This window comes from Nymphaea colorata, chromosome 10, assembly GCF_008831285.2.
Source record: "Nymphaea colorata isolate Beijing-Zhang1983 chromosome 10, ASM883128v2, whole genome shotgun sequence".
Classification (NCBI taxonomy): domain Eukaryota; kingdom Viridiplantae; phylum Streptophyta; class Magnoliopsida; order Nymphaeales; family Nymphaeaceae; genus Nymphaea; species Nymphaea colorata.
This window is the reverse complement of record NC_045147.1, coordinates 24549602-24577224: the sequence shown is the minus strand read 5'-3', so window position 1 is coordinate 24577224 and position 27623 is coordinate 24549602. Positions and strand designations below refer to the sequence as shown.

The 27623-nt window shown below is 37.5% G+C and overlaps 1 protein-coding gene across 1 annotated transcript; it reads left to right on the top strand.

The window, feature by feature from the left end:
* Window positions 1-934: 934 nt before the first annotated feature.
* LOC116263129 (structural maintenance of chromosomes protein 2-1-like) lies at window positions 935-25995 on the top strand. The gene is made up of 21 exons (XM_031642733.2): window positions 935-1399; window positions 3530-4210; window positions 4343-4486; window positions 4595-4885; window positions 4984-5169; window positions 5266-5430; window positions 5583-5642; window positions 5759-5821; window positions 9651-9742; window positions 10790-10886; window positions 11842-11958; window positions 12741-12959; window positions 13508-13648; window positions 13726-13893; window positions 14049-14233; window positions 14357-14450; window positions 24526-24614; window positions 24768-24993; window positions 25328-25402; window positions 25555-25694; window positions 25772-25995. Exons 1-21 carry the CDS (start codon window positions 941-943, stop codon window positions 25800-25802), a joined length of 3723 nt encoding a protein of 1240 aa, XP_031498593.1. The 5' UTR covers window positions 935-940; the 3' UTR covers window positions 25803-25995.
* The last annotated feature ends 1628 nt before the right edge of the window (window positions 25996-27623 follow it).

Below are 27623 nucleotides of genomic sequence, written 5' to 3'. Positions count from 1 at the left end.
CCGGCGGGTCCCACTCAAGTTCAGCCAATCTTGTGCTCGAGGAGGACCAGAGCGCGGCAAATGCTGTCTCAGCGCCTTTCAGGCTTGATCGAGCAGGTCGGGTTTGCTGCTCGGTTTACTCACTGTTGCTACATCCTGCCTTGCCCGCTACGAGTCCCGCCTCCCCCGCCCTTTGATGGTTCATACTACAAAATTTAATGAAGCTCTATCCGAGTCTGGCTTGCCAATTGCATGCGTTCATGTGTTTTTTTGGGTTCAGATTACCCTTTAGACTCGAACGAGAATTCGGAACTAAAATTGCACGTAATTTGATACTATATATGCGTATGCGTGTGAATAAATGCTGCAATATGAGCATTTCTATTCTTCCAATTTGATCGGTTGTCTCAAATTAGACTAGTTTAATCTATACTTACTGTTAATATGATTAAATGGTTTACAAATGAGTACATGTAAAGCAACTATACGTAAAAGTTGAACTGTGATACTCTTTCTTTATATCCATTTCTTTACAAGTCATGTGGCTATGATTAATGCTCGCAAATTGGTTGAAGCGCAATCAAATTTCTCAATTCCAAGTACCATCTTCACGAAGATGGCACTTGATTACAATACTTTACCGAAACAAAAAAGAAAGGAGGAAAAGGAATGAAGGGGAGAGCAGGCCACAAACAACCAAGAAGCCAAAATCAAAACAACGGCGAAGTGCAACCATTAGCCAATGCAAGGCACCGTCACTCGAGACAGAGGCAGGTGAATTTGAGGTCACTATATCATCCTAGACACACCGCCAATAGTGAATAGGGCGATTGCTAAGGGGACCTTCCCGGACTTGGACCCGAGACAAGTACTCAAACCAGCCCGGCCGCTTTCCCTTTTACCGAGCTACTCTGGTTAGGAGGAAGCGGCGACGCTGGTTAAGTTTCAAACCCGAGTTAAGATGTTGTTTGATCTTCCCGCCCATGCGCCAAATCGGGAGGGAAAACGAAAAGCCCGTTTCTTTTCCCTCCTCCCCTTCTCTCTCTTCTCTCGGCTGAAGGAAACGCAATCCCGAAGAAGAAGAAACAGAGGAGTTAAAGAAATGTACGTAAAAGAGATCTGTCTGGAGGGATTTAAATCCTACGCGACCAGGACGGTAGTTCCAGGGTTCGATCCTTACTTCAACGCCATCACAGGGCTCAATGGTTCAGGAAAATCCAACATCCTTGACTCCATATGTTTCGTTTTGGGCATTACGAACCTCCAGCAGGTCAGGGCATCCAACCTGCAGGAGCTGGTCTACAAGCAGGGCCAGGCCGGCGTCACCAAAGCCACAGTGTCCGTCGTCTTTGACAATTCCGATCCTTCCCGTAGCCCTCTCGGCTACGAGGACTGTCAGGAGATCACCGTCACCCGCCAGGCAAGCCCCCTTCTCGTTCCTTTTCGCTTGTCCCTTTATGTTTTCCCGTTGCTTGAGTGATTAATTACTGGAAGGAGTATCGTCAAGGAAAGCAAGTCGGTCAGTCAGCTCTTTCACTAGGGTTTACCACGATACGTTTCTATCACATTATCGTTGTTTTGTGTTGTTGAACCTTTGACATTATGTGCCAGTGAATTATTGTCGATTTTAACAGGGTCGGCTTTCTACCACCAAAAATCAGGTGGAATGTCAAGTTTCATTGGACCCGAGTGAATTGGTTCCCGATGCAGGACATCGGGAGATTTAACAAGACGATGATGGCCAGGGCATGGTGTTCTCGGCTGGTGTTGTCTTTGAGAAAATGTGGCATTACTTAGCACAGATATGGTTATGCCTTTTAGATGCTTCCTTTGGGTTGACTGCGTTCTGCCTAAGATCCATTCAGTTTAGATGAGTTTTTTGTCCGAAAAATTGGTAATCTTTTGTTTCAAATCCTTCCTTTTGGTTGGCTCCTGTTACTAGATCCGAAGGATTATCGCGATAAGGACTCGTTCCAAAATCAAATCATGACGCAAGCTACTCAACCTTAAATTGACCTGAGCACTCAGTCTGGCACATTCCTACTTGCTCCATTGCCAGCCTCAGTTCGATACCTTAAAGAGCTACGAACAAAGGTACATAACACTACGAGACTTAGTCGTATCTTGGCTCAAAGCTCACTCAAGCATATGGTCTGGCAACTTACAGCTCGTTCTGTAGCTACCGTTAGTTTGATATTGGAAAGAGTTGAAAATCAGGAAACCATGTAGTATGAAACTTAAGTTATGATGTTACTAAAAAATCTTCCAAAATCTTGGGTAGAGGACTGTTTTTAACTTCTCTAGCCACTCGACACCTAGTTATTACACCTTTGGCCATATCATTGTCGTCTCTCTTGCAAATAATACACCAGCCCCGTTTTTTATTACTGGAAGATCAAGATAAGACTATTAATCGTCTGATTTGCAAGACAACACCTAAGCTTATGAATATGCCTTCATCATTTTGCGGTCCAGAACCATTATTTTTCTCATGGTTGTCAACTTGTGCTCACATTGTTGCGCCAAATTCACTTTTGTGCCTCTTGAATCACAATTTTGGTTTTATTGTCAAATATCATAGACAAATTGATTCTTTTAGGAGTTGACCTGAAAAAAAATCAAATATCAAACAGCTCAATTATTTAGGGTATGAGAAACCTTAAAATGGAAGAGGAAACAGGTTCTTACTTTTTTAACGTCCTTAAGTTCGAAAATTTGTTTAAGAAAAAAAAAAAATGTAACACCCCAAAAATTTAGTCTCGTATTGAAGATTGTGAGGGATCTTCAAGGGCTTATAGAGGGGGTTATTAAATAGATGGTTGTCATTGTTCTTAACTTTTTTGGGGTTGGAGACGAAACTGCTAGGGGGTGGGTTGGGATCTACCGAATCAGGGGCCCGAGCCTAGAAGTGGGTCGGGTTGTTACAATAAGAACTTTGGATGCAACATGACCACATGTGTAGTCTTTAAATTTAGATCTATGGGACCCCGATATGATACTTGATTAATCTTATCATCATTAAACATGTCATATTTAGTCTATTAGTTAATGGAATTTGCTGATTTATGTGTTGAAGGAAAGCATGGTCAGTTAGTTGGCTCTCAAAGCCTCTCTAAGGATATCCGATATTTATATTTCCATTTGGAAACTTCTATATATTATATGTGAATGAATTTATGGTCTATTATTTTTAGTTGGCAATCTAATTAGTATTTTATTTTTCGTTGTAAACTGTGATCGCTTCCTTCATTTTTTATTTCCAGAATTTACTAAGGTTTCTGATTCATTTGTTTGGTAAGGAACCTGTGAAAAATCTATCATCTTGGATTCTTGGGAACTCTACAACAGGTCTATATACTTGTTGTGCCTTCATTGTGGAATGACCTCTTATGAAGTGCCTTATAATGGTTGAATAGTTTGAAAACAACCGATGGTGGCTAACATTTTTGAGTGAATGCTATATGCCATCTAGTGGTTGGGTGCTTACTTGTGAACATCCACCCTCATTTCATTTTTAGTCCTGCTTGCTAAAGCATTGAAGTTTGTGCAGATTGTGGTTGGTGGAAGGAACAAATATCTCATCAATGGACACCTTGCTCAGCCCTCTCGGGTACAGAATCTTTTTCATTCTGTACAGTTAAATGTGAACAATCCACATTTTCTCATTATGCAAGGAAGAATAACTAAAGTTTTGAACATGAAACCACCGGAGATTTTATCTATGCTTGAAGAAGCTGCTGGAACACGGATGTATGAAATGAAAAAGGAAGGTGCTTTGAAGACACTGGAGAAAAAACAAACAAAAGTTGATGAGATTGATAAACTGCTTGATCAGGAAATTTTGCCTGCCTTGGAGAAGCTTCGAAAAGAAAAGGGACAGTACATGCAATGGGCCAACGGCAATGCTGAACTCGATAGATTGAGAAGATTCTGCATTGCTTATGAATTTGTTCAGGCAGAGCAGACTCTTGACCTTGCTGTTGATGAGGTGGACAAGATGAAGCTTCAAATTTTTGATATTGATGAAAATGTGAAGCAATTAAAATTGGAAAGTGAAGAAATGGAAAAAAACCTATCAGTTTTGACAGCTGAAAAGGATGCAAAGATGGGTGGTGTGATTAAAACCTTATCAGAGAAGGTAGATGCTTTATCTCATGGTCTAGTGAAGGAAACATCTGTCCTCAGTAATCAGCAGGAGTCCCTAAAAAGCGAAAAGAAGGCTATCCAAAAGGTGCATTAGCATTTTTCTGACTTGCACAACTTGTGATTTCAATGGCACATGAGCAGTGGGCTATATTAGGATATATGTTTCATGATTTCTGTTCCCTGTTGTTTATGTGTCGTGTGATATCTGTCCAACCAGCTTTTAAATGCTATAGAAGACATAAAGGAATCTGTAGATGAGAAGGAAGCTGCTGTTAAACAAGCTGAGGATGGAGCTGCAGATTTAAGGAAAAGAGTCGATGACCTTTCTAAGAACTTGAATGAGTGTGAAAAAGAGTACCAGGTTTAGGCTTATCTATTTTCAAAAGTTTTGTACAATGCAATTTTTGTCTTATTATTTCTACTTCTTTATTGTTCAATGGAAAATAACCAAAATGGTTGCCATTGGTAGGGAGTATTAGCTGGTAAGAGTAATGGGGATGAGAGCAAATGTCTGGATGACCAACTTGCTGATGCTAAAGCGGCAGCTGGCAATGCTGAAACTGAAATAAAGCAATTGAAAACAAAGATTGAACATCTTGAGAATGAGCTGAGGGAGAAAAAGAAACAAGCTATGTCTAAGCAACAAGAGGCCAAGAAAGTGGAGAATGAGCTGGAAGGCAAAAAGAAAGATGTAGAGAATGTCAAGGCAGCATTGGAATCTCTTGCTTATGATGAAAGCCATATGGAAGCTTTGCAGAAGGTTTCTGAAAGTGATGGGTTAAACTTTCTTTAATAAAGAAACTTGTATTGACAGCTTCTGAAATTTCGGAGTTGCTTTCTTCTGATCTTCTTTTCCAGGAGCGTTCTGAGCAATTAGATGCTATACGGAAGTTAAAGGATGAAACCCGCGTTCTTTCAGCACAATTGGCCAATGTTCAGTTTGCATATCGTGATCCTGTAAAAGGTTTTGACAGGTCAAAAGTCAAAGGAGTGGTGGCTAAACTCATCAAAGTGAAAGATGATGCTGCCATGACTGCTATAGAGGTTGGATTAGCAAGCATATCATTTTCATTATTTTTGTTACTTCAGCAGTGCCTTGATCTGCTTTCGCTGAATAGATGTTATGTTCATTCTGCATAGGTAGCTGCAGGTGGAAAGCTATTTAATGTTGTTGTTGACACTGAGAGTACAGGGAAGCAGCTTCTTGAGAAAGGTGATCTTCGGAAAAGAGTGACTATTATACCTCTGAACAAAATTCAGTCTTACGTGGTGGCTGCAAGAGTTCAACATGCTGCCTCTAGGCTGGTTTGTTCTTTTATATACTTTCCTTTTCTTGCAGTTGCAATCTGATTCATTGAGTGGTTGAGGAATGTGTGCAGGCATGTGTTGGTGCATGTTTGTGTCATGTACTTGCATGTGTTTAATGGATAGGACATACTGAGGAGTTGCTATTTCAGGTTGGTGAGGGGAATGCAAAATTGGCACTTTCTTTGGTTGGATACGACGAAGAAGTGAAGGTGTGCATGTCTTGAAGAAGTTCTTGTTTCTTGATTTGTTTTCAATGGATATTTCACATGTCAATGAAAGTGTGTGTTACCTATGTTGAATTCCTTTTACCTTTTCTTTCCCTCAGAATGCAATGGCCTTTGTATTTGGTTCAACATTTGTCTGTCGTAGCATGGAGGCTGCAAAGGAGGTATGCTAAATCTCTCTTTTTTCATCAAATAGTTTATCACTTTATATAATTAATTCAAGAATCTGCTTGGTAAGAAGGTTTTTGTTTTGTATTTCATACCTTCACTCTTTGTTGCAATCCTTGAAATGTTTCTTTCTCGTCTATCATATCTGCATATTTGTTGTTAGGCTGAATGAGACAACTGGATGTCTTGGTCTATGTTGTCACGGGCTCGGCTAGGCCCCTAGGCCTGGGTGGTCACTCGTGCTAGCTGTTTCTAGGTGTCCCGCTACTTGAAAATGTCTAGAATATCAGCTAAGATGCCTAGATTATCCTAAGCTCTCAATAGCCTGTGTTTTTTCTCTGACCATCTAAATTTTGCACTTTTTTTCCTTCTTTTTTTTTCCTTTTCTCCTTGAGATAATTTTTTTTTCTTTTTTGTGTCTTTTTTACTTTTGTTATTTCATGTGATTATTTTTTAAAGTACATGTGCATGCATGCAAACACACTTACAGTTATAGTTCATAATTTTGATATTTGCGTGTTATTTTAGGTTTTCATCTTTAATATGTATATATATGTGAATTATCTTCTTAGTGTGTTTTCATGTTCATTATAATTGTAATAGAAGATAATTTTATTGTAGGCAATGTTAACATGAAATATGTGTTTATATTGAGGGTTTATGTTCCTTCTTTGCTTTCTTAAAAATTAATTAGTAAGTTTAGGTTCTTTTTTTTTAGGATCTTACTTTTACAAATTAGAATTAGAGATTCAGAAGTTGGTGTTTAGTACATGGTAAGATTTTGATGCTCAACATTGAAAACATTGATATTTGTTTATAAGCTTTTCTAATGCCGTATAGCTGGTAATATTAATTGCTTGACTTCTTGAATTTGATCTTCAAATTTTACTTGTTTATTTTCATGTTATAAAATGCTTCATGTGTTTTTCCTATCAAGTATTTTCATTGTTTTATTGTTATAAATTGATAGTTATAGGTTCTTGATTGGTAAAAATGCATCAGTTTTATGGTTAATTTTAATATTTAATGCTCCATTTTATTGTTTCCCTTGTTTTGAGAGACCTAAAGCACGTAGTCTTGTCGGGTTCCACCTATGCTCTAGGCTCATCTAACTAACCTAATGCTTTTGTAAACATTGTGTGTGTGTTTCCTTCTTAAAAGGATGCATCTAAGTCAACAGGGTGCGCCCTGTTTGTCCTCGCACCCGCGTCGACGCGGTGCGGGTGCACCTCCGGTGTGCACCCAAAACGGTCAAACAAGAGTCAGGTGCGGCTGACCTTACCCGACTAAAATTTTCCTTTTCCGAATCTCACCCGACTCGCGTTTGACCCGAGTCGGGTGCGGTCAAATGCGAGTTGGTCTATTTTTGTCCAATTTTTAGGGTTTTTTTTTAAATTTTTAACAAAGTCAACCACCCGTGTCTTCCTTGCTCCTCTTAGATGTGCTTTGCAATATGCTAGAAAATTTTGTCGATGTCTTGTTACTGAATTTTAAAGTGCTTTTAGTTGTCATTTGCTATACAATCAAAGATAAATGGCGAACTTGTATGTTCTTTTAGTTTTCCCTAATAATGAAACTGATTCAGCTACTTAATATCAGCTTGTTTTTATTGAAATGCTTATTTTCTTGGTCTTCAAACTTTCAAAACTACTGGGTGGAGACTAACTGAATTAATACAGATTTTCATATATGAATCAGGTTATGTAAATTAATGTGTACTCGTGTAATTGTCATGTTCAAGTGCATGTGCATTTGTCCATTTATGACTGAAAGTTAACTATGCAGACTATCTATTCTTAAATTTGTTATATTTGAAATTTTTTATTTTGAACTTTAAATTTGAATTTTTTTATTTTGAACTTTTAGGTAAAACCATAAAAGAAGATAATAATAATAATAATAAATTAATAATAATGATAACAATAATAAAATACTCTTGCCACACCACCACACCTAAATTTTTTGAGATGTACCGCGCTGGCACCCGCACCCGCACCCGCACCCCACACTCAGGTGACATAGGAATGCATCAGTTTGGGTGCTGCACCTGCATTGATGTGAGAGGATGCAGCTAGGGTGCAGCGCTGATTAAAAAAAAAAAAGTAGAGGAGAAAAGAGGAGGAAGAAAAAAGGAGGTACCGGCCAGTAGGAGAGGAGAATGAAAGCTATATATCACAGCTTTTATAAGCTTTTTGGTTTCAAACCTCCTCTTTTATTTTCAAAAAGAGATGCTTTTTTTCAATTTCTTACAATCTTACTTTCAATTTCTTTTATTACATTGAAAGGCTTATTATTGGGAAGAATTTTATTTATTATTGCCTTCTTTGCATGCACAGTGCACACACACACATACCTATATTTATTGTTTATTTCTGCATATGCACCCAAGTTTCTTGAAGGGTCACAACCCACACCCGCACCTCTGTGACATAGATATATTTCATAGCCTCAAATATTATATATATATATATATATATATATAATGCGATATTAATGTTAAACAAGGGAAAACAAAAAAATCTGAAAAGACAGGCTTTTTGAAAAAAAAAACGAAAATAAATTTATCACATTTTTTGTCATACCTTTGTCACATTTTTGCTTTTTTCTGGCCTTTTCATTTCTCTTTTTTTTTTACATTAATATCATGATGGCTTCAACTTTAAACTTTAATTAAACTATATATCATCGTCCTGTCATCATTAAAACATCACTTTTATTATTTTTAGTTAGTTTTGCTGTCTCCTTATCATCTTCTTATTTGTATTTTACCTATTTTTGTTTTTTGATTTTTTGAAAATCTTCATAGATTTTTGTGAGAGACTACTTTATTGAAAAATTCCCAAGAAAACCTCACCATTAAGAACTCGATAATGATATTATATTTGTTGCCATGATCTTATATGGGCGACTTAATTTGACAGTGAGCTTATCAGTTTGATTGATTCTGTAAAAATGATAGCATTTAGTATTTTGCTTTGCTGGCTCTATACTCATGGGCTAGGTTCTCCCTTCTTCCTTTAACAACATAGGTCTCAGCAGTTGCACTATTATAACTATGAGTAAAGCTATGCTAATTTCTTTTCTTTTTGTATTTGCTACAGATCATTATTTGCCATTTATGTCCCCCAAATAGAATTTGCTGTTCCAAAACAATTGGTTTTGTTTATTGACTTTTAAGTTCTTGTTAGAATTTTGTTGATCAACATTCTTTTGGAGTTACTCCATTGAGTGTAAGAAAACTACACATTGATTGTAAACCTGACCCACTCCCATATCAAGCTTGGGTCCCTGGTTCAATGGATCTCAACCCACATTCTTAACAACTTCAGTTCCGGCTTAAGAAAGCTAGGAACCAAGACAACCAATCACTTAAAAACCCCTTTCATAGGCTTTGAAGATTCCTTGTAATCTTCGATGCATGACTAAACCCTAAAAGTAACAACCTGACCCATTCCCAATCCCGTACTAGGCTCGGGCCCTTGGACCGACGGATTTCAACTTTTCCCCTAACAATAGGAACAAGGACAATCAATCATTTACAAACCCTCTTTTATAAGCCCTTGAAGATTCCTCACAATCATCAATACGAAACTAAACTCTAGAAGTGGGGATTACATTGGCCGTTGTAGTATTGTGTCTTTACCTTGGTTAAGACTGGATGTTTCATGCATCATGTGGTTGAACACATAATTTCATGTTTAATTCTGTTTGGGCAAAAAGGGGCATGAAAGTTCAAATATCATGCTCTTGCAATGAATTACAATTTCTATTGAAGATTTTTCATGTTCTATAGGTGAATTGATGCTGTTCAGTTTGTCTGTGCAGGTTGCATTTCATAGAGATATCTGCACTCCTAGTGTAACTCTTGATGGCGACATTTTCCAGCCAAGTGGTCTTCTTACTGGGGGAAGCCGAAAGTAAGTTTGCAAGGTTCCTAGATAATATGTTGGAGCTTTATTAGTCTCTCCCTCTCCATTCATACACAGACATTATGGTTATTTATATCTCCTTGAGCTTTTTTTGGTTGTTCTGGCACTTCATGGAATATTCATTTTCAGGATATGAACCAGTCAGATTTAGTTCAGATGTGGCTTGTGAGCATTGCTATATTTAACTAATTGATATCAATTAATGAAGTGGGAGGTTTTTTCAGTAACGGTGGGGAAATGTCATGTGTTTGAGTAATTGCTTTATTTAGATTCAAAATACATTGGAAGCTGAATCTAGCCAGTCAACATGGTTCCATTTCCTTTGTAGCTTCCAACTTATCTTGTATATGCATGGGGTTATGCTTATATATGTAGGATGTTAACAACTTATATAGAAAATAGACCTGCAGTAATCTCTCTCATGCTGTTGTAGATTGTCAACTGCAAACTGAAAGCATAGATTATGCCAAAGACATTGCTGATTAACAAATTAAAAACAAGAAATTGAACAGTTGTTACTTTTCGCTGAGATTGCTGATTTCTTAATGAATTACCTAAGTACCAATATGGATGTGACTCAGGTGTAACATGGATATGGTAAGCTGGAAGGAGTAGTTATGCATATGGCATAACATCATCCAAATAATCATATTCGTCTTTGAACTGGACATGTGAAACCGTCTAATCTGTGCATATTAATCCTTGTACTGATAAAATACACCCATCAGTAGTGATGCTTTAGAGTTTCATATCTTGAATAGGCTGTTTAGTACTAAAACCTAACTAAAGTGGTTACTTTACGGGTGGAAGAGGGTGGCCAGACCTCTGCAAAGAGTAATTTGAATATCATTGGATTGGCTTGAAAGAGTATCATTTGATGGCAGCAACATGTTAGCTAGTTAAACTCGATTCTTTGTGTTTCTTCCCTACGTTAATAAAAATGCTTCAAAAAATACTATACTCTGTTCAAGAAAAAAAAAAAAAAAGTCTGAGTCACTTTTGAGTTGTCTTTTAATTCAAAGCAAATTTGTACAGAGGTGGTGGCGAATTGTTAAGGCAACTGCATGCACTAGCTGATGCTGAATCAAAGCTTCTTATGCACCAAAATAGGGTATCTGAAGTTGAAGCAGAGGTGACTTTTATTGTGGCCTCTATATATTCATGCTTAATCTTCTGTTTCTATGTACAGTTTTCTATGCTTATAGGAAGTACTAGTTCCTTGGATATTCGTCAGTCCACTATGTATTTATTGCCTGAATGGCTTCTCTACTGTGAGTTCTACAGCAGATGCATGCACGACTGATGCCAAATTTTTTGCAAGGTGGTGTCTACAGTTTGTACTATTAACTTGGTCTTATAGACAGCATTTTGCTGCTTTTCTCAGAAATGAACGCAGTATCAGTATGTGTTCCTCTTGCTCTATGGTTGGGTAGATATGTGTGTGCAATATGCACCTTGGCATTATTCTGTTCAAATATGCCTTCTTGTAATTCAAGTTAGCTATACATCATTTCACTACAATGATTAATGAACAGTGATAATATAAAAAATAATGCTTCATAGTTGTCAAATTTCTCTTTTCACTAGTAAAACACCTTTTGGTGTGCAGCACTGTTCTTTACTATTATGGCTATGGGGGAAATCAAAGGTATAAGTAACAGTCTAGGCCCTAGGGTAAGGTTCTTTTCCTAAAATTGAAAATTCCAACAAGGAGTATGTGGTTAAAATATTTTCGAGAGCTTTAAGCAGAGGTCCCCTTTCTTTTTCTCCCCTTGTGGTATTGATGTGGTAGGTGAAGTCGGTCACAGTGGTGTTAAGTGGACTATGATGATCTCAGTGAATCTGTCTTTGAAAGTTTTGGCTTTCCAGAAATTTTGGCTTTTCTTCTGGATCTGTTCTTGTAATGATGCCTTCTTGGCCTTTTATTCTTCAAGATATATTATTGGTTTCTGAACTCCAATATGATTCTTGTCATGACATGTTTGGATCTCTTCTTGTTATTCTCGAGAGGGATTTATGGTTATTTAATTTATAAATAGTTTTTCTATTTCCTGTTGGCCTTTTAATCTAGTTGTTGCTTTGTTCAGATCACTCATCTTCTTCCATTGCAAAAGAAGTTCATGGATCTGAAGTCACAGTTGGAACTGAAGCTGTATGACCTGTCTCTCTTTGAGAGGAGAGCTGAACAAAATGAGCACAGCAAGGTGCATTTTCACATACATATTGGAACATAATAATCATTAATTTCCTTTGCATGTGCTTGTGTCTTCATAAACCACCTATGTCCAAGTCACTTGTGACTAATCTATCTAAGCTGCACTTGAGTCCTATGACTAGATGGCCTTTTAGCTTGTCATCTCAGGAGATTGTAATGTTTACTTGTCTCTAGGATCAAACTCATAATCTCCTATTGTTTCAAGAGACAATGAATCTTGATATATGTTTCAAGGATAATGTGCTACTGTGCACTGCTTGGTAAGTGATGGCATCATCCCATGTAATTTAGCCAAGTTAGTAGCATTTTTAGGTGTGCAGATTGTAAAGTGGTACAAGCTTGTCTTGGATCAGCTGTGCTCATTTGGCTTGGTTGGACTTATGGAACGCAATGCTGATAAAAGCTATATTTTAAACTTTGTCTTAAGTGGAGCCAAGGTGATTCATTTGACAAGCTCCTCTTCCGCTACCCAACCCCACCACTCCTCCCTCTCCCACCTTACCCCCCTACCCCCCACTCTCCCCCTTTTGAAAACCCTCCAAAAAGCCATTACCCTACCCCCAAAGATAAACCTCTCTTCTATCCAACACCACCACAGCTCAAAGGAACAAGGGAAAAAGAAAAAACAAGTGGGAGGTGCAACAATTTCAATCTTGCAGCATAGTATGTACCGTTGGCTTTCATGCTGTGCCATCCTTGAGAGGATGTAAACTTCATAATGTTTCTAGTTTACAAAGCTGTTTATTCTCTTCATGTAAATCTAACATGCAGATAGCTGAGATGGTTAGAAGGATTGGGGAAGAGCTTGATGAAGCAAGCAAAAATGCAAAAGAAAAAAGAATACTGCATGAAGCATGTTTATCTCAAGTATCATTACTTGAAAGATCTATCAAAGACCATGCGAGAGAACGTGGTGGAAAACTTGTGGCATTGGATAGGAAAATTAAGTCAATTAAAGGGCAAATGCAGTCATCCTCTAAGGACCTTCAGGTATGTGTACTTCTGATCTTGTTTATAAACAGTGCACTGAATGCTGTGCTGCTTCTGTCTTAGCTTCTTAGGTTTTTGGATGAGTTGTTTTAGGACATCCTTTTGTTATCTAATTATATCATCATGCCAATGATCATGCAGGTATGTTAATTTGGTGCATAGAGTTAATAGTATCTTCTGATTCACAACCTTTGAGTTTTGTGTATGAAAGTTCGGAAGCATGTTGTTAAAGAGTATCATCTTTTGAGACATTGCTTACATATTTGGGAAATACCCATATGGTGCTTCTGTTGCATCGATGCTATGATAATAATTAATATACAATATTTAGGTAATTGTTTATTTGCAGTCTCATATTTATTAAGGCTGCTGATGAGTACTGCCTTCCTATCACCCTGTTTCTAGCAAGTTATTCAAGTTGCTCCTTTTTACTCTTGATGGTTTTCACTGTCACATAATGGGAAGTGCTTTTCGATGTGTGCAACTTGACTGATCAGAGACAATGGCCTCTATGATTTTGTTTCTCTTGTCTCATTATGTGATTCCAGGGCCATGAAAATGAGAAACAGAGGTTAATTATGGAGAAAGATGCAATGATTCAGGAAAGGGCTGCATTGGAAAGTCAACTGAACTCAGTTGAGTCACAGATTAAGGCTTTGGAGGAGGAAATTAGCAAACTAGAAGATAAGGTAGCCTACTTGTCTTCGATGCTTGTGCTCTTACATGATATTCGTTGTCACAAGCTGCTTCTTGACCTTGTTTGCAGGTTCGTTCTATCAAACAGGAATATGATAGTGCCAAATCAGAACTTGATTTTGGCCGTTCAAAGATTAAGGAATGTGATGCACAGATCAATTCATTAACAAAAAAGCAACAGAAACTTCAACAAAAGCTCAGTGATGCAAATGTCGACAAAAAGAAAATAGAAAATGAGGTTGCTATGGCTGGTGGTTTTCTTTGATGATATGCTCACTACTAATATTAAGTTTTTGATCAAACGTTAATGAACTAACAGGCATAAAGTCTACAATCTTTATTGATGGTATTCTTGTAGCTCTATTTCTTGATTGATTGTCCTCCTCTTTTCAGGTGAGACGGATGGAGACCGAAAAAGCTGATTGCACTGCAAAGGTGGACAGATTACTTGAAAGGCATAGCTGGATACGATCTGAGAGACATTTGTTTGGGAAAAGTGGTACTGACTATGATTTTTCTGCACATAATCCTCATAAATCAAGGGAAGCATTTGAAAAGCTTCAAGCCGAGCAGTCAAGGTGTGTTTGCCCTCAAACGTTTGTCTTGAATACTTTGACTCCAGTAATTGCTTTCAGACATTCTGTTTAGTAAATATTGCCAAACTATGACTTATTAGTTGCTCTTCTTCCTTCCCCCCTAAGTCTTGAGAAGAGGGTCAACAAGAAGGTCATGGCAATGTTTGAGAAAGCTGAAGATGAGTACAAAGGTTTGATATCTAAGAAAGCCATTATTGAGGTAAGCTGCTGTCTTCCCTCTCTCGTAACATTTGTTGAAACGATCTATTATCTTCGGTTTTCCTTCTCTCTTTGAGTGGGCATTATTTTTTGGATGTCACGTATATAGTAATCATCTAAATGTTTTGCACGACCTCTATAAGTTACAAGTGCAGGTCGACTTTGTAGCAGTTGCATGAAGCAATGTTGTAAAACGCGTATCGGTCGGGCTTTAAGATATGCCGTATCGTAACCGTATTGTAATTTTTTAAAAAAAATTATTAATAAACCAGAAAAAATAAAAAAAAATCGAAAATTTCATTAAAAAATTAGAAAAAATTAAAAATAATAAATTCTTCATAGAAAACATGTTTGAGATAATGATAGACTTATTATTGCTGTAAACTTATGTGTTCATCATTCATAGACATCAAAATTTATAACAATTGAAACATTGAAGTGTTCAACAACCATAGATTCATAACTCTTAAGTCGTTCGATACATATAAAATGAAAGCACTCTTGTCTTGACTCTCATTCATGATTCATCATTCATAATCTTCATCTTCTTCTTCATCTTCATCGTCAAGAATTGGAAGATCCTCATCAACATATTCAGCACCAGCAGTGCCCGTAGCAGACTCTCCTTCATCAACAAAGCCTTCTGTTGCTTCAGCTTCAAGGTTAAAGCATTCAAGATCTTCATCATTAAATATTGTAGCTGGTTCTTCCTCAATCCATGGCTCTAGATCGTCAAAATTTTCCAAGCTGATAGGATCGAACTGAGATGTGTGCTTCCTTGCTAATGATTTTTCTAATTGTCTACGTTAAATAAGAGAAAACTTGTTAATATATAATTTCATATAAATGTATTGTACAAAAAATGTAAACATTAAGCTATATGCCTATATTACCTTTGTTTCAACCTCATATTATATTGAACAAAGACAAGGTCATTCAACTTTTTATGTTCGAGCTTATTCCTTTTTTTGCTATGGACATGTTGGAACACGCTCCAGTTTCTTTTGCATCCACTAGCACTGCATGTCTGGCTGAGGATTTTGATTGCAAAACGTGCTAGGTTTGGACAATCAAACCCATACCTATTCCACCACAAATCTAAACAAAAATATAACAAATCAATGTGAAAGTTTTAAAAGAATCAAGTGTAACAAATGCAAAGTAAATTAAAAATTTTTATGTATTTACCTGGACGCATGGTTGCCCTGGCTCGAATGGCAACAGGTGTAAATCAGGCCTGATCTTGAGAATACAAATGCTTCAAGAGATACACTCTTGAAGATCCCAACAACTTCAATAGGTAATACACAACCAAACCTCAAACTTGAGGAGAAGATACCAAATCTATTAATCTCAAGAGAAGAATACACAAGAGAGGCCTAAAAGCCTTAACCAAACAAGGGACAACAGTCCCATATATATAGTACAATGAAAGGGAGAGAAGAAGGAGGAGTTGGCTGTTGGGCCAGCTCCAACGGCTAGAAATCTAGCCGTTGGAAGCTGGTCCAACAGCTAGTTCCCTTTTACAAAAATGGAAAAGGTAAAAATAGAAAAAGAAAAGAAATAAAAAATACATAAAAACGAAAAGGAAGCAAATAAAATAAAATATATAACACCTATGCATACATAGATATTCATATATACAAATCATATATGAAACATATGTATACTTACATAATGTCTAATATTTAAATTCTAACACCCCCCCTCAAACTTACGGTGTGATCACCGAAAGTTTGCCAAGAAGAAACTGAAAACGTGCTGAAGCAAGTGCTTTGGTGAAGAAATCTCCAAGTTGATATTCGGAAGGGACAAAGGATATATCGATTGTTCGGCTAAGATATTCTTCTCTCACATAGTGACAATCCATTTCAATATGCTTCGTCCTTTCATGAAAAGTATGATTGCTAGCAATGTAGATGACACTTTTATTGTCGCAGCAGAGCTTGGTTGCTTCATTTAAGTCAATTCCAATGTCCTTCAATAAGCTTTTTAACCACACAATCTCCATGGTGGTGGTGGCCATGGCACGATATTCTGCTTCAGTTGATGATAGAGAGACTTTATTTTGTTTTTTGCACCTCCACGAAATAAGAGAGTCACCTAGAAAAACACAAAAACCGGTGGTGGAATGCCTGTTATTAGGATCTCCACCCCAATCAGCATCAGTATAGGCAATCATATTCAAGTTTGATGAGGATGATAGAAAAAGTCCTTTAGTGATTGTGTGTTTGACATATCGAACAATCCTCAATGCGGCTTCCATGTGTACAGAAGTGGGTCTTTGTTGAAACTGACTTATGACATGTACCGCATGTGATATGTCAGGCCTTGTAATGGATAGATATGTGAGAGCTCCAACCAATTGACGAAATGGAGTGGGATTTTCTAGAATTTCTCCATCATCAATCTTCATCTTTACTCCTAAGGCTTCAGGAGTGTCTACCACCTTGTCATCAGTGATACCTGATCTGCTTATAATGTCATTGGCAAACTTCATTTGTGAGAGTAAGTATCCTCTTCTACTATAAGCTACTTCAATACCAAGAAAATATGTTAGTTTACCCAAATCAGTCATTTCAAATTCATTCTTTAGAAAGTCTTTTACCTGCATAATTCCGTTGGCATCATTACCTGTAATAATCATATCATCTACATATAAAAGTAACACAATTATACCTATAGCAGTATTTTTAACAAACATAGCAGTGTCAGAATAGCATGATTTAAAACCTTGTTTGAACATAACATTGCTAAACATGTCAAACCAAGCTTTTGGAGCTTGTTTCAAGCCATATAATGCCTTTCTAAGATAAAGAACTTTTCCTTGAGGTAAATCAAGCCCAGGGGGTGAATCCATGTATACCTCTTCATTTAAGTATCCATTCAAAAAAGCATTTTTGACATCCAATTGATATATAGACCATTGTTTAATGGAGGCAATGGCAATAAGAGCTCTAACAGAGGTCATACGAGCAACAGGGGCGAAGGTTTCTTCGTAATCAATCCCATATTCTTGGGCATATCCTTTGGCAACAAGTCTAGCTTTATACCTTTCAAGTGATCCATCACTTCTAGTCTTGACTTTGTAAACCCACCTACATCCTATTGTCCTTTTCCCTATAGGAAGAGACACAATGTCTCAAGTTTTATTGTCTTCAAGGGCTCTAAGTTCATTGTTCATTGCTTCAATCCAATGTGGGTTAGTTTTGGCTTCAAGATAGGATGAAGGTTCAACATGAGAGTGAATAGCTAATAAGCAAGCTCTATGTTTTGGGGAAAAAGACTCATAGGAAACAAATTTTTGAGGTGGATGAGAATCTCTTTGAGATCTCTTAAGAGTAGGTTGAGACTCTTGGATGTTTTGTTGAGACCTTCTCTTATAAACTATAACTTCTCTTGGTGATCCATCACTTCTTGGTGAAGATCTATCAAAAGGAGTATTCTCAACCTCATTTTGAGCATCATTATGTGAAGAAGGCAAAACATCATCATCATTATCAACATCATCATCATTTATCCATAAAAAAGAATAGTCATCTTCATGCTTGGGTTTATTTTCATTAAAGCCATTTTCTTCTTCTAAAAATATCACATTTCTTGAAACATACACCTTATCTTTTTCAATATCATAGCATCTATACCCTTTTTGAGTTTCGGAATAGCCAATAAAGACACATTGAATAGCCCTAGATGAAAGTTTATCATTTTTGTCATTTAAAATGAAACATTTGCAACCAAAGACTTTGAATCTTTTATAAGTTGGCTCCAAGTTAAAAAGTTTTTGAAAAGGTGAAATATTTTCTAAAACTTTAGAGGGCATTCTATTAATCAAGTAAATGGATGTTAAAATTGCTTCAGCCCAAAAATTTTTTGGAACATTTTTTGATATAAGAAGAGCTCTTGTTGTTTCAAGAATATGTCTATGTTTTCTTTCGGCAACTCCATTTTGTTGGGGGGTTTTGGGACAAGACTTTTGGTGTATAACTCCCTTTTCTTTTAGGAATTCTTCAAATTCATTGGAAATGAATTCTCCCCCGGAATCACTTCTAAAAATTTTAAGGTTTGCATCAAATTGAGTTTTGATCATGTTGTAAAAGTTTTTAAAATTCATAAGGACTTCGGATTTGCGTTTAAGAAAGTAAACCCAAGCATATCGAGAGTAATCATCCACAAAAATGACATAATAAAGCAAACCACCTTTAGACATAATAGGAGCGGGACCCCATACATCCGAATGCACTAATTCAAAAGGTGCTTTTGCAACAAAATTTCTATTTCCAAAAGGTAAAGCCTTAATTTTGGCTTTAATACAATCATCACAAGAGATCATTTCTTTACATTTCTCTTTCAAAAAAGGGATACAAGACATTTTTCCTAAACTTGAATGCCCAAGTCTTTGATGCCAAACTTGAATGTCACTCTTCTTGACTATATTGCAAGTAGGGTTGGAAAGATCCAAATAGTCAACATAGTAGAGATCATTTTTCCTAGAACCTTCCCCAATCGTCTTCTTGGAAAGATGGTCCTGTATCAAAAATTTATTTTGTGAGAAGACAATATCGCATCCATGATTTGTTATTTGAGAAACCGACAAGAGATTTAAGTTAAGTTTGGGAATAAATCTAACTTTTGGTATTTTAAAAACTTTTGAATTAAAATTTTGATCAATATTCCCAACACATTTGATTTCAAGAGGAGTTCCATCGGCGGTTTTAACAAATGGACACGATTCTTCCTTAGTGCATTCGGTAAGCAAAGAATTACAAGGGGTCATATGAAATGAAGCTCCGGAATCAAGAATCCAAGAGTACTTACTTGATGATGTAGATGCCACGGTTGCTCCGGAGATTGGAGAAGTCCCTCCTCCTTTGAAAAGCGGTTGAAGAGCATCAATAAGCTTTGGTTGGAGGGCACTTACAAGTTTGTCTAGGTCAAATCGATTGTTTTCTTCATACATTGTCCCAGCCACACTTGTCTTTTTATCAAATCTCCTCAATTTAGGACATCTAAGTTTGGTATGTCCTTCTTCTTGACAATGGAAACATATAATCTTCTTGTTGCCATTATTGCTATGCTCATAGTTTCGATTAAAGTGAGGAGGCCGATAAGTTCTCATATGAGCACCGGGTCTTGAGGTAGCAAGAACACTTTCACTCTTGTCTTTTGAAAAATTGAGTCTATTCTCCTCCATTTGAAGTTCCGCTATGGCTTCGTTCATAGATGGCACTTTATGCCTATGGAGCAAGGAAGTTTTGACTCCATCGTATTCCGATCTAAGACCAAGAATAAATTTATAAAATTTCTCCCTTTGGATTTGTTTTTCTCTAACTCCAATGTCTCTTGGATCATACCATTCGGGTTCAAATAGAGCAAGTTCGTCCCATAATTGCTCCATTTCTCCAACATATTCTTTAATGGTCTTGTCTCCTTGTTGGAGACTTGCAATCTTCATTTGAAGATTGCACATGTAGGCCACATCCTTCATAGTGTGGGTTTTCTTGAGGAATTCCCAAGCTTCATGAGCAAAATTATGTTTTGTTATTTGGCCTATGGTTGTAGTATCAACACAAGCAATAATCCAAGTGATAATCTTGTGGTGTCCTATCTTCCACTCTTTCCATTTTCTCTCATATTCATTCATAGCCTTGTCTTTTTCAACTCCATCTAGTTCTTGAGCTTTACCATCTATGGTCTTGGTGAGGACTAATTGAGGTTCACTTTTTGACCCATCAACGAGTCCCCATAGGCCTTTACTTCTAATAAAATGTTCCATAGTTTTTGCCCAAGAAACATAATTTGATGAAGTTAATTTGGGAAGAGGAGTAGAGGAAGTTCTTTCATCCATAATGTGTACCTTGTAAAAGAGACGTTGAGGTAGTGCTAGGATGAAAAACAGCCACACAAAAATGAAGCTTTCGACGCGTCAAGGACTGCCACAATCTTCACCACCAAGGGAGCTTTATCCCGTCACAAATATCACCAAAAGAGGCCAGCAAAATAACAGCACCTTCTTGTGTCAAATTTCAGCCAACAATATATCAAACACTTGGAGTGCTTCACAGCTCCAAGGAAAGAGTAATAATTGGATCTTCCAAGCTTGAAAGACAGCAACACAAAGAGCCAAAACGAGGCTCTGATACCATGTAAATCAGGCCTGATCTTGAGAATACAAATGCTTCAAGAGATACACTCTTGAAGATCCCAACAACTTCAATAGGTAATACACAACCAAACCTCAAACTTGAGGAGAAGATACCAAATCTATTAATCTCAAGAGAAGAATACACAAGAGAGGCCTAAAAGCCTTAACCAAACAAGGGACAACAGTCCCATATATATAGTACAATGAAAGGGAGAGAAGAAGGAGGAGTTGGCTGTTGGGCCAGCTCCAACGGCTAGAAATCTAGCCGTTGGAAGCTGGTCCAACAGCTAGTTCCCTTTTACAAAAATGGAAAAGGTAAAAATAGAAAAAGAAAAGAAATAAAAAATACATAAAAACGAAAAGGAAGCAAATAAAATAAAATATATAACACCTATGCATACATAGATATTCATATATACAAATCATATATGAAACATATGTATACTTACATAATGTCTAATATTTAAATTCTAACAACAGGTTGTCTCATGTTCCGAAAACAAGTATCATATAGATCCGACTCATTGTTCAGAACATCTTGTTCTTTAGAATCTGCCACTAACACGTTAAATTATGTAACACGGGTACGCCCCCAAAGGGGGCGTACCCGTCCGGTACGGGCCTGGGTACGGCCCCGGTATGCGTTGACCGTACCGGGTATGGTCAACGTATCGGGGACCGTGTCCGTCCAAAATTGGACACGGTCAACATTGATCGGGTCCAATTTTGTCCATTTTTTTTAAACGTTTAACTGATTTTAACGTTAAAAAATATTTTGTCGTTAAAAGAAAAAGGTAAAACGAAACCGAAACCTTCGACAACTTACCTCTCGTCTCTCTCCGGCAACATTTACCTCTCCGGCAACTAAGCAGCGGTGACGACTGCGGCTTCGACAGCGCGACAGTAGCGGCGAAGACAGGAGGTGACTGAAGTTTTTTACATTTTTTGTTTTCATTTTAATCGGCCCTTGCCTTCGTCGCCGGCAACGACCGGCGACGGGTTTTGTGTGCTATTCGCCTGAAAGTGAAAACCCATCATCCCTCCCTCTGGCTCGCCCTTTCTCTACGGTTTCAAATCTCTCTCTCTGTGTTTCAAATCTGTGAATACGAACCAAGATGTTAAATCGTAGGCCTCAACGTCCCTAAATCTTTGATGACCAACCACCAATCCGAGAGGGTTTCAAATCCCTTTCAAATATAATAGATGCCTCCTTTTCATTCTTCAATCTTCACTGTCTTAGAATATGAGGCCTTTTCATTCTTCACTGTCGTAGAATATTGTTGAATGTGGATTGCATTTGCCGGTAGGGTATTGTTGAATGTCGATTCTGGATTGCATTAGCCGGTAGGGCATCGAATGAGTGCTGCACTCATGCCGATGTTTGTTTTCGACCATGATTTATGTGTTTTGGACCATGATTTATGTTTGTGTGTTATTCTGTTTGCATTTTTTTGATATATATGTGTGAAATGTGAATATGTTATTCTGTTTGAAATTTTTTGATATATATATATATATATATATATATATATGTCCATGTGTGTACGGTCGTACCCCCGTACCCAAGTTTTTTGAAAATGGTCCGTACCCGCACCCGTACCCATGTGACATAGGTGTTAATACAATCCAACAAACCTCCTAAGACTTCTTTGTCCTTTTTAAATGTAGGAGAAAATCTAATTGCAGTAGATAGTAAGCTGCTGCATGAAGAGGTTGATGAAGCTGTCCAATCCACTTTTTATCTATAATCTTCCATATGGGCATATATAACTTTTTCTTTCCTTTCAAGTTGTCTCGAATTGCCTCTTTTGCTTTATCCATAGCCTCATATAAGTACCCTATGGAAGGTCTATCATCGTTGTCAGCTAACTTGAGAACTTTAACTAATGGAACACAAACCATCAATAACTTCACATATGATTCCCAAAATTCGTTATTGAATACAATATCCACAACTAAAGAAGCATTTTTTTTATGAGCATGTGGATATGCAGCCCATTCTTCACTAGCGAACATCTGCCTCAAAGGAGTTCTTTGTTTCACCACACTCTGCATAGTCAATACCTTTGTGGCAAATCTAGTTTGTGCAGGTCGTATTAATTCAACTCTCTTTGTAAATTTTTTCATCAAACTCAATACATATGCATGTTTATAGATAAATTTTGTTACCTCTTGACATTGGTCAATGGCTGATTTCATATCATGCATCTCATTAAGATCTTGAAGCATTAGATTAACACAATGAGTGGCACATGGACTCCAATAAAATGTTCTATACTTTTGAAATAACAAATCTCATACAACTTTATAATTTGTAGTATTATCTGTAATAAACTGTGCAATGTTTGCATGTCCAACTTCTTGTACGACATTATCAAAAACATTGAACAAAATCTCAGCAGTCTTAGGAACATCAGACAAGTCAAGGGATTTCAAGAACATTGTACCTTTAGGGAAATAAACGAAAATTTACAAGTGTTCTTGACCTTGTATCAGTCCATCCATCTGACATAATGGAGCAACCTATCTCCTTCCAACATAATTTCAACTCATCGCAATGTTCACAGTTCTTTGACTGTATCCTGAAGAATTTTGCCCCTCAACTGATGACATGATGACATTTTGAATCTGGGACCTATAAAAGCAATTGCATCTGCCATGGCTTGGAATTGAAAAGAATTAGTTGCATTAAATGGAATACATGCATCATAAAACCATTTCCCTACCTTCTTTTGTGCATGATATAGCATCTTTTTAGATGTCATAGCAGCACGAATCTGCGGCTGACCACCTGGGCTAGTATATGAATGGAAAAAACTCTTAATAGAACCAACACTAGAGCTACCAGTAGGAAATCTACCACTAGGTGCTCGCATACCACGCCTGGCCCTAATATCTGCCGTGCCTCTTCTCTTCCTTCCTGTTATGCTAAATCAACCTCATTCATACATGATTCCTTTTTCTCTACGATCTCTACCTCTTGAGGCCTCCAAATCTGTTCTTAGACTGCTATTATCTTCATCATCACATTCATAAGCTTCTTCCTCTTCTTCTTCATCTTCTAAAAGGCTCATTATAGTCTATATCTGTCTCTTCAATTTCTTTTTGTATCCTCTTTTGTCGTAAAACATGAAGCATATCTAAACATTGCTGCACAAATGGAGGCAAATGTTTGTTTGGTCCTCCAACACAAGGAGACACATCTTTGGAGGTCCCTCCCAAATGGTGTTTTTCCCTCCTGAAAATATATTCCCACAAAAACTACATTTGAGTTTCAAGCGGTTATTCTCCTTCACTCTTTCGCACCATTGTCATGTAGAATCCATATCTTCAAAAAGAAAAACGAAATCCTATGGTAATCTTAATGAAAAACATTCAAAATCTTTCAATCTACGATTATATGGTAAAAAATTATGAATATATGGTAAAAATATGAGATTTCATACCTTACGAAGAAGAAATGAAGAAAACCCTTTTCCTTCCAACGAAAATCAACCACCCACGCACAAATCGACTCATTAATCTTCGATTTCACAGTGAAAATCAACTTTTTGATGGTGAAAATAAGCGATCGCCCTCCTTGATGGCAGTATCCGAGCGTGAGAAATGAAGAACAGAGGGTATTTTACAAAAAGAAGTTGAATAAGTAGGTCTCGAGCGGGTTTTTGCGAAATCAGCCCGTATCGTACGATACGGGGTGTATCGCCCCGTATTTACGATACGGGGGTGTATTGTACCGTATTTTCAAAACGGCACGATACGTATCGTACGATACTGGCTCGTATCGTACAATATGTACAACACTGGCATGAAGTCAGTCGTGGTCAAGGGCCAACCATTTGCAACGATTTTTATTATTTGGAACATCTCCACAAGATGGTGATTGTAGTTTTATCAACCATTCCTTTCAACAAAGTCTTTTTCTTTGCAGAATGACAAGTCAAAAATTAAGAAGGTAATTGAAGAGTTGGATGAAAAGAAAAAGGAGACATTAAAGGTTACCTGGGAGAAAGTCAACAAGTGAGTTTAATTTTATTTTTGAAGCGCATTACAAACACATGCACATCTTGTGTTTCGCATGAACTTTGATATCTGCCTAATTTTGAAAGATGCTACGGTAGGTTGAAAATTGTGCGTTTTAGTCCTCTCTTTTGTGTTCTTTTGTTTCTCCAGAGATTTTGGGTCAATTTTTTCTACTCTACTACCGGGTACAATGGCAAAGCTGGAGCCTCCAGAAGGATGCAGTTTCTTGGATGGACTGGAAGTGCGAGTTGCGTTTGGAAGTGTGTGGAAGCAGTCGCTATCAGAACTTAGTGGTGGCCAAAGATCACTTCTTGCTTTATCTCTCATCTTGGCATTGCTTCTGTTTAAACCAGCACCACTTTACATACTAGATGAGGTATCATCATAATTCTTGCGCATATCTTGCAATTGCAGCCAGACTTTCTTTCTCTGGTACTCGTTTAGTGCTCAAAGCGATTTTGTCTCATTGGTACTTTTCATGGATCATCGGTGGGTTGTTTCCCTTCTCGGTTTTATTTTCTTCCTACGTCAGTTCCCTGATAAGCTAGCAAGATTCTTTTCATAGTTGCTGCGGTGCTACGTCTTTTAGTTTTCTGATTTTATGGAGTTGTATCTAAAAATAGTTTCTGGTTTGTACTTGGCTGGGTGTCAGCTAGAAGGGCTTTCCGACAACTTCTGTCTCATATTTACCGGAATTTAACTCTCGGCAGGTCGATGCTGCTTTAGATCTAAGCCATACGCAGAACATTGGTAGAATGATTAAATCTCATTTTCCACATTCCCAGGTATGTAGTTTTTTCACACTTGTTCCTGAAAACCTTACATGCATGTCCTATGTATGAATTGATTCTGGACTCCCTTGTCTTTCGGTAGTAACCTTGACGATAATGCTTGTTTTATTGGCAATCTTTTCACGATCAATCCCTTTGTTTTGCAGTTCATTGTTGTCTCTCTCAAGGAAGGCATGTTCAATAATGCGAATGTGATCTTTCGGACTAAATTCGTCGACGGGGTTTCGACCGTCCAGCGAACGGTCGCATCAAACCCAAGCAAAAGTTCTTCCGACAAACCTTCTAGGTAAATGTTGCCTTCTCCGTCATAACCTGAATCTTCTAATTTCTGCCGCTTACTCTGTTGTTTGTATTTCGCCGCAGAATACCACTAGGAGAAAATTACGTCAAATGATGTGCTGCCTCTGTCGAAACGTTAGCAATGTAGATAATCCAGATGTAGAAATATATTAATTCCAGTGTTTGTATGCCTACATCTGCTAAGGCATGGGTTCGTATGTTTTATTATTCACCTGGTGGGGTCGACGTCCACCTCCACCAGAATCGGCTTGTAACATCTTTAAGTTCAGTTAAGCCTTATTCAAGTATCTGATTTTGGAAATTATAACTCAGAATTTGCTGCTAGAGAGAGAGAGACCAGGTTTTGATTGTGCAAAAGTAGTTGCTTATACGGTTACTTGGGCCCCGAGGCTGCATTAAAAAGTGTGTTTTTGAAGGTCTTTAGATAATACAAATCTTAAATCCATGTTACATTTAAAAATTATGGATTTCAGGTCAGAACCCCTTCGCATTCTAAATCCTTTGTTTTTAATATTGATGTGGATTTAAGGTTCATTTTACAGATCTTTTAGGCACATTTTTAACGCAGGTTCATTTTACAGATCTTTTTTTAGGCACATTTTTAACGCAGTTTTGGATCCAAAATCAGAGACTATCAAATGCAACCTAATATTTGATCCGCTGTTTGGACACAATATCTCCTACACCGCTCTTTGTTGAAGTCTGATTCCGTGTCTATGTTCTGGTCTAAAAGACCATTTCTCCGGTTCTGGTTTAGCAGAGGAGGATTTGTTTTTTAATTCTAAAAACTATTCTTTTGGGTTTCCATTTTCGTCTTAGTAGGGGTCCCTTATTTTTACCATGAAGGTTAATTTGGTCTTCTTAATCCCTAACACATAGTCGATGGTAGCTATGGGATCATTCAACTTTTTGGGGGTTTACTTTGGCCCTGCCGCCAGTTTCCGGGGAATTCGCAAACTGGATCCGAGGAGAGGGCATTCGCACACTCGCAGCTTCCACGAGTAACGCGCCTGTTGGTCCGAACTTTTATTCGCAGCTCTAGTTCGGATTTTCTTCAAAGATAAATGGACAGCGACGACTCCAGGACGGAACTGGAACAAGTTGGAATGCTGGATAATGAAATCGAAAGTATTTGGTGGAAAAAGTAGGACATCTTTGGGTCCGGATTCTGCGGACTTTTTTCCCAAATCCCATTCCGATTAGGGAAAGTTGTTTCGGTGTTTGATGTGTGCGAAAGAAATTTGCAATATCGAATAGTAAGTCGGACACTTAGGGAATCAAGCTTTTCCTAAGGACCGTTTCAAAACGGTAATAATTTGTTATTCTTTCATAAAATTGGGGGGGAATTTTGTGAAATGCTATCTTATATATTATTTTATGAATCTGTCTTAATATTTTGGCTAGATTTGTGAATTAGTGAGAAACTGTTTTCTTTGCCAAACAGCCCCAAATGTATTACTCGCAGACTTGGTTCTGTTTATTTGGACAATACGTGGTTAAGCTAAGTAAACTCGACTATGTTAGGATGTCGTTTACTATTCCACGAACTACATTCGTTCCGTTTGCGTGATGGATTCTCCTTGTTGACTCCCTTCGACTTCGAGGGCTAGGAGATAAATAACGGACATCTCTTCTCATATAGGTCATGTCTGCATAATTTTTTTAACCGTCTGGCAGTTTTCATCATAGTTTATTAAACTGTCTTGCATTTTTACCTATTCCTGCAACAGAACCCGTTTGTTATGGCCAATAAAGAAAAATTCTTCTTCCCCACCTTCTGGCAAGGAAAGAAACTACATTGGCTTGTTTAGAAAAGGCATCAGGGCCAGCTTGCTGTCGAGATATATGCTCGGCATTAAGCTTATGCAAGGGATTCGTACTCATGCCAATCTTTCACTAAGTCAGTTCTCTGCTT